The sequence below is a fragment of the Macaca thibetana genome, chromosome 7 (genome assembly GCF_024542745.1).
Source record: "Macaca thibetana thibetana isolate TM-01 chromosome 7, ASM2454274v1, whole genome shotgun sequence".
Lineage (NCBI taxonomy): Eukaryota > Metazoa > Chordata > Mammalia > Primates > Cercopithecidae > Macaca > Macaca thibetana.
In genome coordinates this window covers 78,981,195-78,995,723 of record NC_065584.1, presented here as the reverse complement: position 1 = coordinate 78,995,723, position 14,529 = coordinate 78,981,195, and the positions used below count along the sequence as shown (strand labels likewise).

The window sequence follows — 14,529 nt, the reverse complement described above, 5'->3', positions numbered from 1 at the left end:
ATGAACATAAAGTCTAGAACTAACAAGGTTTAATACAAATATCCTTATGGTATTTGTGGGAAGCCTTCAGGTAGTTTATGTGACTTGCATAAAATCAAAGGCAGAGAGGCAAAAATTTAGTCTCATAGTGTATTGATTTTAATATATATTTAAGTTGGTGCATATTTCACCCAAATACGTGGATAAATTCAATATATTTAGAAGTCTATAGAAGTGTGGTTTCTAAAAAAAGTGTATTTTCTACAACATTGTTGAGGAAATTGCATGCATTGGGAAAATTTTGCTTTTGAGAAATTAATTTTATGAATAGCTAAAGTGGCTGGTTGTGTTTGAGACTAAAAGCCTGTTGGAGAATTAGACTAACAAAGGGGGAAGGTGAAGATCATTAGAGGTTTTAGAACTGGCTGAGATGGGTTGCTGGGGTTGTGTAACTGTGCCTAGAGGGCGGGGTTCCTGTACATTCCTACTTCACCAGATAACCTGCCCCCAACACCACTTCAGCTTCTGCCAGACAGATGGAACTCTCCAGCATGAAAATCTGCACAGCCATTCCAACAAGCAGGGTAGGTGAAACTTGAATTAAAATTTTCCCCTCTTTATTTTTCTACTTAAGGCCAGATCCTGGAGATACGGATAGAATAGAGGTCATCTAGATTCTGTCTTTTGGGCACACACATCTGCATTCTTCCTAAGAACTACCTACCTGTAAGAGTTAAAAGGTGCTAGAGATCTTTCCCAGTTAGTACTTCATGCTAGATTTTCTTTTGTGTGCTTTTTTTTTTTTTTTTTCTTTTTGTAAAGGATTTCTTTTCTCTATACCATTCATTCCCCCTTTCTATCCTCCCTTCAGGGCCCTTTCCCCTCAATCACCAGCAGTTAAAATAATCAGCCTCAGATTTTGGCTCCCAAAGGCACCCATTCCCCACCCTAGCGGTCAGTTCTAGGGACCTTATCCTTAGTATGTAGGCCAAGAGGGCTCCAGGCTGGCAAATAGACGATGTATTGTTATGTTTTGTGCCTCTTGTCTCCCTCCAGATTTCTACTGTGTTTTGTTTTTGTTTTTCCCCACCACCTAAGGCTCTGCCTGAGGTTGTCCGAAGGATGCCGAGAAAAAGGATATCAGGACTGGAAGCGCTCTTACAGCAAAGATCCGTAAGTGAAAGTGCTTTTCAGAGGGGAAGGGGTGGGGTAGGGATTATGTGTAACTGACTGCTTTTGACTGAGTTTTAACGCCTGACTTTGGGGTCCTGGCCTTAAGTGTTCATCTTTTCTTAGAAAATGTTAGCAGGCTCACTACCAACAGACGTAGCTGAAAGGATGCACATTTTTTTCCACGTTGACAGAAATCACGGTGAATCCCCAGTTCAAAAGGATGTAGACACGGCAAAAGGAACACGGAGAGAAAACGAGAAAAAATTATACGGAGAAGTGGTAGTGGGACACTGAAATAGGTCCTAAAGTGTAAATTAATTCATTTCGTGGAAATATGATTTCTGAGTCTTATGGTTGCTACAGGAACTTCCGGGACGCTCTTAACGCTCAAACACAGGGTTATTAGCTATCCCTGTTTCAGTTAAAGCTCTTTCCTCCAGAGCCAAGAACCTGCTTCTCTCTAAAGTTCTTCTTCTTCTTTGGATCGCCCTTCTCTCTCTATTTGTACACTAACATCGCCAACCTTCCCCGGAGCTGGCCCTCCGCCCCCAGCTCCTTGGCCTGGGTCACACCAGGGTCTCAGTCGGATTTAGCCCGGCTGCTCCGGGTCGGGCGAGGCACTGGGTGCGTATGGGAGTCTCCTCTTCTGTCTCTTCGAAAGACTAGGGAAATGAACACCGTTCTGGGCTTGACTTTGTCCCTGCTGGGAATATCTCAGTTCCTGGCTTTGGAAATCTCAGGCAAATAATTGATTCATAATGCACACTTAGGAGACTTCGGTAGTACGCTCGAGAGCCTCTCTGTTCCAGAGTGGCTGAGAGCACGCGCCAGACACAGGTTGGCTCGGCCCGAAGCGAATTTGGGACTCTCGTCGCGGTGTCCTATTAATTAGCCTTCCCGGCGCCTCAGGGACTCCCGGGTGAAGATGGAGAGGTGGCATAATGGCGGGACTTGAAGTCGTTGTGGCAGGGACGCGGCAGCGTTGTTTTCTCGGGTTTTGAACCGGTGTGGAGAAGTAACTTAAGCTGCTGAGTTGGGGCCGCCCTGGCTGCGCGGTGGCCGAGGAGGAGAGGAGCTCTCGGGACGTTGCGGCGGAGATCCCCGCAGAGGGTGAAGCCGGGCGCTGCGCAGGGAGCAGCAACGTGAGGGCGCTCTTGCCCAGGACAAGCAGAGCTGTACGTTTGGTAGCTCATATTGGCTGATGCCAAGAATAGTGACTTCAGAACCTTGGCTGGCGCGCTTCCCTACCTTTTCCCTTTCTTCTTAATCTTCTCTGTGCCACCACCTCCCCCCAACCTTTTTTCGCCTCCCAAAGTTGTTGCCTTTTGTTTACCCGATGCGGTTTCAGATCTCAGCACTTCTCAGCTAGTAGATAAAATTATTTGCTCTGTAATGGACATCTCTTCTCCTCTCCACTTGTTACCCCACTCCCCCTTCGCCTTCTATCCCATTTTGCTTCCCTCTGCCCAAGCCTGTGGTCCAAGGTGGAGGGGTCTCACAGGGAAAGAGGTAGCCTCGGGGTGGGAATTCCAAGAGCACTGAAGGCGGCCAGTTGTTGGTGAAAGGGAGGCCAGGACTCCGGTGGGCAGAGTATCCCGCGAGTGCGGAGATTCTCAGGCGGTAATCTTCAGTCTGGGAAAGGCGATGGGAAGGAAGGGCTACGCAGAACAGAGGTGGTCCACTTCCGACTCCCCCCTCACCCGCCCTCCCCTGCAAGTAAGACTCAATTTCTATGATTCAACACCTTCTTCACCAGCTCCTCTATCATACCCTGAGGTAGGCAGACATTCTGAAAGTGTTGTGATCAGAAAAGGCATTTAAAATGATAACAAATAACTCACAAATTATGTTTGTGAGGGTGAGAGGGAAAATAAAATGCCACACGTTTTGTTTCGTGGTCTGTTGCTTAGCACAGGTAATCTTTTTCCGTATCTTCGGTCCTATCTTCCCTATCTTGTAGAAAAGCCGCATAGGAGGAAAGCATGTTGGACATTTACAGATTTGAGATTCGTGTTGGAATGAAAGGGAATATTTAATTAACAAACATTTTTGGGTTCATTTTCGGCTTAGGTTGAATTTGCCTACTCCGCTGGCACTCTCAGAAACTGGAGTCCTCGTCTTCAACTTTATTCCTCCTCATCTCTTCCTATTGTCTCATTCTTTGAATCAATGCGTTTAAGGTGAAAACATATCTTCCTGCGTAGACGTTTTTGATTCCGTTGATTGAGCACGAAGACTAAAATCTGTAATGGGGTTATGGAGAGTTGTCTCTCAGTTCTTTCATTTTCTCATTGCTCTGAAATTTAATGACCTGATCATTGTTGTTTGAAGTTAAATTATCTGTTAAATTAGCCCTAAATAATAACTGATGATATTTTCCTTTTGGATTCGGTTGCCCTTGAATTCTTGGCCCTGGATGGGAGAGAAGTCTGAGAGAGTGTTTTGTGATACAATATTATAAAGACAATGAAAATCAATATTTGTGTACCAGTGATATCACATAGGAAAAAAAATCCCTTTCAAAGTAGCTGAATTTCATAAAGAAGACATTCTTTTGAAGGCTTGTGCTGGAGAAGCCTGGATTCAAGAATGAATGTAAATAAGCATCTTTGTTGATGAAGAAAAAATATGAACACTGTATTTTCATTACTCTCCAGAATCTAAATATTCAAACTCATCACATACTGGTGCTTGCTAATCTAAGTCAATTCGGCCTTCCAGGGATACATATTCTCAAAAAGAAAATTTAACTTTTAGCAAAATCTAAAACATTGTTTTAGATGTGAATTTCTAGAAATCCAAATTATATTTATTTCTTTAAGTCAGATACTAGTTTGTTTTGCAATCATTATATGAAACAATATTGAAACAACGCAGTTTTTTTTTTCTCCTTGCTTGTTTCATGGTGCTTCCATATGCAAGTATAGGTGTGAGAGCTTCCATAGTGTACTGAGGAAATGACATCTTATTTGTTTCAACAAAAGGCCCGAAGAATATTTAAACCAAAATGTACTACAGTAGTTGAAAAAGATCTTTAAAAATAATAAGCACTATTGTGTGTTTTTCCTATTAAAATGTGCTGAATGAATAATTAGAGGCTGGGATAAAGGTTGAAAAATTCAGAGCAAGAATTAGGTGGTAATTTTATTATTTGATACTTTTATAATTTATATAATTAATGATGTCATTTTAAAGTTTGGCAAAGCTTTTGTAGAAAAAACAGAGTACTCCTCCCATCCCATCAGAAATACACTAGAAGGAATAAAGTAGATTCAGGTAGAACTGGCAGAAAGAATTTTTTTTCCAGTAGTAGTATTAATGGAGTTGAAAAATATACTTTTAATTATACATTGCAATCTCTGCTTGCAGGTTAGAAAACTAAAATCGATCATTCCTACATCAATAGTGTTGTCTATTACTACATTGATTTGTGTTTATTTATGCAGAGACTTTCAGTTATTTACTTACATATTTCAGCATCTGCCTCTTGATTATTATCGTGGGTTGCTTTTAATGAAAGAGCTTATATAGGAAGCGAAACACACTTGACAGATCCATTTTAAGTAAACCTGATAGTGAATTATGGCAACCCAAGGAGATTATGAAATTACTTATTCATACTTGCTTTTTAGCAATTAGGAATCTGTTTCTGATTAAAACCTCATGCTGCTTGAAAACTTCCATTCTTTTCTTCATACATTGTATTGATGTGCTTCAATAAAATAGAAAAATAGATGATTTTGTGATGCCAGATATAATAGAATGAAACTGCTAAATGAGCTTTGTTGTCTTTTTCCATTGGCATGATAAAGTTACCCTCATAACAATAAGCTGGCCATTGAGTTTATTAATGCTGTTTACGAAAAATCAAGTAGCAATCATTTGAATATAGACATAATACATGTGTTTTAAAACATCTATTAACTCTGAATTATGCCAGGGGTACTTAGGCTGAATGAGACAATCTGGAGTTCTTGAGTATATAGTATATATATATACACAAACACACACACACATATTTTGTATTATTTAACATTATGTGTGATTATAACTTACAAAGATAGACATCTCTTGAACTAATATCTCACAGGAATGTTACATATCAGAATTCATTTGAACAAATAGGAAAACTAAAGACCCGTAGTGTGCCTTTTATAAGCACAGAGCAACAGTGGGATATTGAGATGCGTTAATGTCTGTGCCTCTCTTATCACCATTACAAAATATTTAAAGATGACTTTAAAATTGAGAGAAAAAAAGTGACCTAATTTATTGAGGGCTATTTAATGATCATTTTGTAGGACTTTTATTGAAGTTTGGAGGATTAATTCTTCCTTGTTAACAGTTTGTAATACATATACCAAATACTGTTAACAGCCCTATTCTTCATCTTTCGGGCCAACCAACCACCCCCAGTCTGTGCAAGGAATATAGCAATGTTTTATTTATTTATTTATTTATTTATTATTTTTTATTTTTAGAACGATAGGGCCTTGGGAGATGGAAAAGGAATTAATCTTCTCACCCTGGCGAGCTTTCCTGAAACTACTTATCCTTAGCGTCCGCGCTGTGAGAGGTGGAGCTGCTCTCAGTCCGGCGGGTGGCTGCAGACCGAAGGTGGGCGAGTCCTGGGACTTAAAAAGTTTTGCAGAAGGTTGAAAAGAGGAGCAGAGGGAGAGTTTTGAGTTTATTTATTTTATTTTCCTTTTTTTTTTTTTTTTTTTTTTTTTTTTTTTTTTTTTTCTGTCTTGTGCCAAGCCCTCGAAGTTAACGTAGCAACGACGTGGTCCTTGTAGGACCAAGCGTTCTTGGCATTCTGTCCAGACTGAGATTCCAGAGCATGGGATGAACAGGACTTATAGCTAAGGCGTACTCACCCACCCCTCCCTCCGTCTTTTTACGCACGCAGCTACTCGTCCTCACGTGCATAGGGGTAGTGGACAGTGTTGACTTGAATTGCTCTCCCTCGCTCCAAGCCTTTCCTGTGAATGAACCCGAAAACACTCGACAGGTCGTGAATAATCGTTTTAATGAGTGTGCAAAGCGTGCGACAGGGTGCACCGAGCTGTCGGGTTAAACAAACAACTTGTACCCTGACCAAATCCGATTGTTAAAGTGCAAAGTGATGTCAGTACCATTTCCATTGCCTTTCGGAAATCCACAGATCTGACACGCGGGAGTCCAATTTTCCCCATTAAAGAAAAATAACAATATTTTTCGACCGTGTATGTGATCTTCTTTAATATTAATCTGAGCCAAACAAAACCTCATTTGGAAAATCAGAGAATTAGTCGTGTCTCTCTCAAAGAACAAATTGGAAGAAAGGAATAAGGAGGAAGAATCAGAACAAATATAAAATGTCTAAGGGATAATTTCTTCTTGATAGCTCACACATCACTGCTGATCAATGCTGTAAAAATCTTCCTTTTATATATTGCTTTATAGCTCACTAAAGGCGAATGTCAGGTCACTTGTATCTAAACAACTGGACTGGTAATGTAGTCTTGTACTAAGACTGAATTTGTAGACCTGTAAGGGCTTTTTCTATCAAGTATTTAACGAAAATATTTGTTGTTTGTGTATTAGCCTGTGAGAGAATAAAGGTGTAAGTCGTTTACACATTCATGCTTTCAAGGAAAAGAGTTTGGAGCAAAGTAATGGAAAAGGAACCCTAGTTGGCTATTATCTAAAATCATAACAAAAAAATACAAATGAGATTTTCACTGATTATACCCTCCCTCTTTTTTTGCAAAACTGCACTGGAAAATATTTTCGTTCTCATTCAGTAAGACCTATTTGAAATCAGTTGCGTGTTCTCCCTTCCTTATTGATTCTTTTATCTTCTTTAATAATTCCAAACATTAAATATCACATGAAGATTAAGAAAAAACTTTAAAAGATTTTTATAAAATCTTTCACACATTCCCTCTAAAAAATCTGTGGAAAGAAATGTGTCACATATTTCCCCTACCAGCATTTTTTATATATTCATAATTCAAACAAAATGGCCATGATGCTTGGAAATCAGTATTCTAGTGCCACAGATCTACCTTCTTCAACTCAGTAACAACATAGGGAGACCAAAGCTTATATTTTTATTGGATTAAGCATTACATAATACATATTTTCTATATGAAAGACAGAAAATATGTGATTCCCTGCAATCTGCAAGGTTATTTGTTCTCTTTTAATTGTAATCCATTTGAAGAAATGAAATTTTAGGGATATAGTACACTTGAATGTGGAAGCTCAGGATTTACTCACTTAACTCCTATTGGCCATAATGTGATCTACATATCTGTGTCTGTCTGTTGGGACCATCTATTTCACATACAAATATGTCTATATACAACTGATAGCAATTAAGAGAGTTAATTCAACTAAAATATACAGCTGAGGTATTTGATAGAGTAAGCAATTTTTTAATGTAAGTCATTGTAGTTATGTTATTGTGGTTGCTAGTTTTTATACATCTGTCAATTTGGAAGAGTTTGAAATTCAATTTCCATCATCAAAACTTGGAAAAGACAACCAGGGTTTTAGGACAGTGTTTTTGTTTATTTTAACTGTTCTCTAGTAAATGTCTGTATCAAATTATCAATTCAGAATATCCTTTATTTTCTAGGAAATTTAACAGAAAAATTAGTATTAAATCCTAGGAGCTTACAATTTTTAATTGTTTTACGTATTTTTGGATAGGCAACAGACTGTGCAGTTTTTACCTAAACAGATTTCTTCTCTGTGGGCTGGAGTTGAGGAATTTTAGGAGTCACTCAAAGGCCTGCATCCACTTCTGCTTTAGATACACAAACAGCAAAGCTAGAGGGTATGTCTGTTTTTGTGTGTATGTATGTAGTTAAAGAACTATACTATCAAAACATTAATTATATTTGAAAGAGAACAGAGCATGTTGTGAAGAAAATTGCATTATTGAATTTGTATTCCACAGAATGTCTGAGAGGGCTGAAATTGTATACCTGTCTTATATGATGCACCCTCTTCAGAGAGGTGCCTAACAAGAGCAAAGAGATAAAAGAGTCAAACTTGGAGGGGAGTGATCTTAAATGTTTGGTTGGTCCTGAGCAGAGGGAATCCACATGAAAATGCAAATCACATGAAGAACATACATGGGATCTTTGTTCCCTGTCAACAAAAACAAATAGAATTTTTTTTCCTCTACCAAGCAAATACAGAATAATCTTAGCTGCATTTGGGGGAGGGGGAGTGATTGAATGACTAAGAAAATTTCAGTTATTTTTTTTATCCCCAAGTCCTATTTATTTCACAGCTGCCAAATTTTATGTCCAAAACTTAGGTTCTCTTCTTCCCAAATCCTACATTAGTATGAATCATCCCTGATCATTTTTAGTTTTTGGCTTAATTACTGGTTTTCAGCTTTAAATTACCAATAAACTAATTAATCTGACTAATCTTTCTAAACTTCTGTTGAATAGTATAATAGCTGCAACAACAACAAAAATAAATAACAAAAATTACAATAATGACAAAAATAAACTTAATAATAATAATGCAAATAATAGCAGAAACAATTTTAAAATAATTTATCTGGCTGACAGGATGAAGATGTAATCCATTTCTATCTGAAATTTGTGGTTCACAGCTGCAGTCAGGCATTTCTCTGATTTCTTGTTTCACTGGTTAAATGGATGATCTATTCCAACCCAAGTTTCCTAATAGAGACTCCCTTGGTCTAATATGGTAGGTCTTTTTAATGGCCCTGAGAATTTTTGTATCCACTCCCCTTTATTGCTATAGACATGCTGCCCTGCAGATGACATTCCCAAATAAACCAACCTTGGCCGGCGGGTGGGGGCGGGAAACTGGGTGCGGAGGCAGACGTGTGAAGGGATTCTTGGGTAAAAGGACCAGGTGCCTTCTGGCTGGAGCCCTGCTGGTGAGTGGGCAAGCTGTCCTATTTGGGAAGCAAGTTTACAAAGCTGAGGAGTTTGAGAAGGGCTGAGTCACTGAGGTTCCTATGAGTCCAAAGGGATCACTGGCCCTAAGGAAGCCAGCCCATAGGGCAAGACATAAGAAGTAGGAATTAGACCCCCCAGGATGAACTCTTGATTCCTTTAGGGATAGAGAGACATAAAGAGGATAATGAAGTGAAGGGAGTATACCTGGAGGGAAGAGAGCAGGTTAAAGATGTTCGTAACTGGTGGTGGTCTGGCAAGTAAAGCTCAGCCCATTTCTTCAGAAGAAGGGAAAAATGCTTTTGTGAGCTGTAAACTTGCCAAGGTTTATTGCTTAGGTGAAAGCACAGCCACCAGTTCCTAGGACTAGGCTTGAAAGTGTCTGCCAGTGAGTCTGTGTCTGCAGTAATCCAACTCTCCTCTCAGTCCCATGTTCTTCCCATCTCATGAACCCCCAGGCACCATTATCCCCCCAAAAAGAAAATGAATGAAATTAAAAAACGGATTGGGAGGGAATTAGATTCAATATTTATCAGGAAGATATTGAGGTGAAAGCAGGTTGTTTTATAACTTCCTTCTTTTGTGAGGGGGGAAGGAAAGCTGGTTAGGAGAAGAAGGGTGATTATGGAAGAGAACAGAGACTGAGACAGAAATTCTTTGGCAGTCCAGCAGCTATGGCCAAATGGAGAAGGATCTTAGCTGTAGAAGGACAATTTTAGATCAAGGAAGAGTAACCGTTGAACATATTTTCTTTGTTCTGTTTTCTTGAAAAGTAATAGAGCCTAGTAATGTATGTAAAAGCAAGATCTATACACCTTAAAAATTACAGAGAAAGGCATAAATATTAATAGCAAGTTTTATCCTTTAGAAAATTTTAATGAAGATATTGTCTTCAAAATCATATACACACTATCCCAAAACCAAGCAGTAGTTGAAGGAAGAAAGGGAGGGATAGAAAAAAAAAAAAGGAAAAAAAAAGAATGCAACTTCCCTGCTGTAGTACCATGCATCTGTCTCTTCACCTTTCACGGCAGGGAGGCTGAACAATCCTAGTTCATTTCATTTCTTCCTAGTCTTTTCATTGTAAAAAGTATGAAAAAAATTCCAGTTCATGAGAATATTATTTCACTAAAGATCAGCAAAGAATGAGGAGCTTTCATTTCTGATGATAAATTCTCTGAGGTGATGTTCAGGCTTATCTCGCCTAAGCCTGCAATGGGAGAAATACAGCTCTGGCTGTAACTATATATCAATCTATTCTTCAGTGAGACCCCCAGTCTTCTCACTGCACTAATCATAACTACTAAATTCACTCCAACTCTTCTGGAAGTACAGTTCTGCAACCTGAAATCAAATAGGAGCTTTCCATATAAAATAAAATTCTAATTAAAATAATATTTTAAGAAAAATACTCTGTTATTATGATAGTTTCTTATTTGTCTGAATTGTTCCTGTGGTTAAGAAACAATCATATGTTTCAATAAGAAAATTAAAAGAAATCAGCACTGCCAGTAAATGTGGCCTTCAATCCTGTTACATGTACTCCCAACAGGCTTTTGAGAATTTATTTTCCAACATTTTGGTTTTAATGGTATATAACTGAGAACCTCCAACTCAACAGAAAAATGCACAACTAAAATAAATTGTGTAATACTTTTGTCATGACAGAAAGAAACAATAAAAGCAGTTATTTCAAAGTAGTAAGTCATGCAGACACTATTACACATGCAGTTTATGCACCCATTTAACAAAATTAATATGCTTCTACATCCCAATATCTTAATGGCTGTTTAGGTAACCAGATACTTAAACCATATATTTAAATGCTTATGCACCTATATTACATATACCATGCTGCATATGGTTCAAATATGTATGTTTTTTACAGAAACTGAAAAGCTGGAACAAATATTAGTATTTCTAAGTTTTTGACTATCATAATTGGGGTTTATATGTGATCTACAAACACTGAAGGAAAGCCAGAACCACTACATTTTGCTTAGATTACATTACGAATCAAATAAAGGGTTCTTTCTGTCTTGGGGTGTGCAAGAGTAAGGAATGTAGGGGTTGATGGAATTAAGATATCTATTTTTTTCAGTAAGTCAATATGTAGTAATTTTATTCTTTTAACATTCTACTACTAAGTAAAATAAACATATACAGTTTCAAAAGAAGGAGCCGTAAGCCCAAGTCAAGAGATGATATTTCAGAAAAGATATTCAAATGAAGCTCAATAACATTTTTTCCAACAAAGAAAATTTCAAGGCAGATACAGCCAGATCTGTTACACAAGTGGCAAAGCAAAATATTTTAGTAATGGGCTGTAGGGAGATTTAATGGACTGACACTCTGAATATTTAAGAAGAGGAATATTCCTTTGAAGAGGATTCTATGATTGTCTATCAAGCTCCTCAAAAGGAGTGAGGGAAGGACAGGTTTGGAGGGTGGATTATGTCCAAGCATCTCAGCTATTTCTAGTGGTGAAAAGATGACCTGGGTAGAATAGGAAAGGTTTTGATGATATGAGTGGATCTGCAAGAGTCTATTGGCCCTATCATGTTTATTCTCTTTTAGGTACACATTTCAAAAACATATCCTTTCCAACAGGCTCTCGTTTGCAGTCGCGACTTCACAGACAACAACCAGCTTGCATTCAAGTGTGGTCCAATGCATCAGCCTAGTTTTAAAAGGAAAACAATGGACAGGAAAAATAAAGTTACAGTCTTATCAATGAAATTCTTATTCTCAGTCAGAGAATAGGGAAAAGGGAGGCTCCCAAACAGGGTGATGGGAAGGGAGTAATAACTCTTTAGGTGAGTTTTGGGAAAATGCTAAGTAAAATGCTGTTCAGAAATTGGGATTAATCGAGCAGTTTAAATACAAATCTGCCGGAAATTGGAAATCGTGCTCTGTGCGAATGAAAATGAAAGACTTTATGCATATTCTAATTTTCTCTCTTTGGCTGCTATTTTGGAGGAAGAGACTTCTTTTGCTGATGGTGGGACTTTTTTGTTCTGCACAGGAAATGTGTAAATGAACACAAATGTTTTTTCTTTTGCCTTTCCATTCCTCTCTTCCATTCTCCCCTCCCCCTTTCAACAATCAGAAGTTGTTAGGGTGCGCAGTTCTGCCGCCACCGATCCCAGTGTTATTTCCCATTCCCAGGATGTTAGAGGGCAGGCAGTGTAGGCAGGACAGGACAGTTAGGGCTCCTTTGGAAATCAGAACTTTGGAAATCAATGCAGAGTTTCTATTATATTTTTCGACATTCAGAGAGCTAGAGGATGAGAAAGACTCTTAGTTGAATATGATGAAAAATCATCTAGATGAAAAATCGTCTAGAAAGCCATTTCCTCTCAAACCGAATTCTCAGTGACAACTAGGTGGAAGAAAGCTTAAAAGTGATGGTATAAACCAAGCTGTGAAGACCTATTGAAGATCAGTCCCCTGTCCAAACACTTTTCCTCCTACTCCTTTGGGAACATACAGGGATGGTGCATTTTAATTACATTAAGACCTGCAAGAAACTCTAGTTTTATTCTGATGTAAATCAGTCACCTAATGCTGAGAAGGACTAAAGTGGCTCAAATGGTCGTTTTGTGTTTTGTAGAATACATAGGGGACTCTTGAAATGTGTGGGATGAAGGTAGGGGCGGGAGCGACTCTGTGGTAGAGAATGGAGAAAAAGATTGAGAGAGGTAAAGAGAAGTGCATTTGCAGGGCAAGCTGACAATTTCTCAATTAATTTGGGGCAGAGACAGAGAGACTCCGAGTTTCTAGCTTCTTTTCTATACCCCAGATAAAAAACTGAAGACAGCCTTATTCTGAACAACTCAATTTGAAAAGAGCCCCCCTGCGTACGTCCCCGCACCCCTTTCGCCCCAGCGGCCTCTCACAAAGCGCCACCCGCGCCTCGGGCGTCCGCAGAGGCCGGAGCCAGTTCTCGGCCCTGATCGCCGCCAGTCGCCCCGGCTTCGGGGAAGGAGGGAGGAGAGAATAAAGCGCCCCTCTTTCAATAAACGCCACTGCCAACCACTCCAACAGCCACATTTTCGGTGCCTCCGCCGGAGCTCCGGTGCCCCCGAATGACCGCTTTCTGCGATCGCGTCCGCCCGGACCCCGTCCCTCTTTCCCCTAGTCTTCAGGGAGGGGGCGCCGCTCCGCATTTAGCCGGGCAGTTCAGCACTCCCGGCCCCACCCGCGTGGCTCCAGGCCCAGGGGTCCCTTCCCTTCCCCGTCCGGTTTGGGGGACGCCAATTCGTCTAAGAAAACCCTGCGAGAAGAGCGCGGACCCTTCACTACAAACCTCACGTCAGGGTTACAGCCACATTTAGGAACCTCTTCGGAAAAGCTGAGAAATTCCTATTTTGCAAAAAGCCTTCTGTACTGTGATGGGGCTTTGTGGTGGGAGGAATCTCTGAGAGGCCTCGTGCGACCTAGGTTTAGCGTCACGCCCTGTCCAGGGACATTCTCCCGCGCACGGGAGAACCTGCACTTCCGGTCTCCAACCCTCGCGGGCCGTGACTCTTCCCCTCCCCCGCGCCGGGCCCTGCATTTCCGGCCCCCTTGCTCTCCTGCACTTCCGCCCAGTCACATGGATGATGGATAGCGTTGGGAGCTGTTTTCACTATCTTCCAGGTGGCTGCTGGGATCCTAAACTTGTTTCTTTAATTTCTCTTTAAAATTTGAACGTCCTTTAGTTTTTTTCACTTCCATAGATTTGAGGGTCGAGAAAGCTAGAGGTGGAGAGAAAAGGCTCATTGAAGACAAATCTTTTTTGGCTTTTCAAATCACTTTCCCCTTTCTGAATTCCCTGTACAAATTCATACCAGCAGCTGAGATTTAGGCCTCCAGGTCCTAGGCCAGTGTCTGCACTTAGTAGGCACGCAATACATATTGAAAGAATTACTGGATAAATGATATTCTGTCTTTAGGCATATTGTGCCTAGGGTTAACGGGTATCCTCAAATCAGTTGACTTCTGTGTTTGGCTGAATTCAGTTGAAAAGTTAATAAATACATGGTTTTTACAGGCACTTAAGTGTTATTTATTTAGGGACTCCCCCAAACAGGTGTGGGGCAAATCACCAAAAATTGTTGAAAAAACTATGTAGAGTTTTGTTTGCTTGTTGTTTGTTTGTTTTTTCTGAAACAGGGTCTTGCCCTGTTACCCAGACTGGAATGCAATGGCACGATCTCACTTCACTGCAACCTCTGCCTACCTAGCTCAAGCAATTCTCCTGCCTCAACCTCCCAAGTAGCTGGGATTACAGCCGCCTGCCACCACGCCCAGCTAATTATTTGTCAGAGGGGTTCTCACTATGTTGCCTAGACTGGTTTGGAATTCCTGACCTCAGGTGATATGCCTGCCTGGACCTCCCAAAGTGTTGGGATTACGGGCCTGAGCCAACACACCTGTGCTGAAAATATTTTCTTGAACT

At 40.1% G+C, this 14,529-nt stretch overlaps 1 protein-coding gene and 1 long non-coding RNA gene across 5 annotated transcripts in view; one reads left to right on the top strand and one right to left on the bottom strand.

Moving 5' to 3' along the window:
- The first annotated feature begins 491 nt into the window (after nt 1-491).
- The window catches only part of LOC126959391 (uncharacterized protein encoded by LINC01551-like), a 105,474-nt gene continuing 91,436 nt past the window's right edge, over nt 492-14,529 (top strand). For 2 of the 4 annotated variants that reach the window (XR_007727520.1, XR_007727521.1), the window contains exons 1-2: nt 492-563; nt 1,036-1,152. Coding sequence is in view for 2 of the 4 variants with exons in the window: in XM_050798349.1 (XP_050654306.1) it covers nt 516-563; nt 1,036-1,152; nt 5,634-5,711 (243 nt within the window). In the remaining 2 variants the exon portion in view is untranslated. Of the gene's footprint in view, nt 564-1,035; nt 1,153-5,633; nt 6,496-14,529 lie in introns of those variants that run through there. The other 2 variants (XM_050798349.1, XM_050798348.1) reach the window with 2 other exon arrangements.
- Nucleotides 11,276-13,649, bottom strand: LOC126959392 (uncharacterized). The gene is made up of 2 exons (XR_007727522.1): nt 13,396-13,649; nt 11,276-11,766 (listed from the first exon to the last, which is right to left on the bottom strand). It is a non-coding gene; the product is annotated as an uncharacterized LOC126959392 (long non-coding RNA).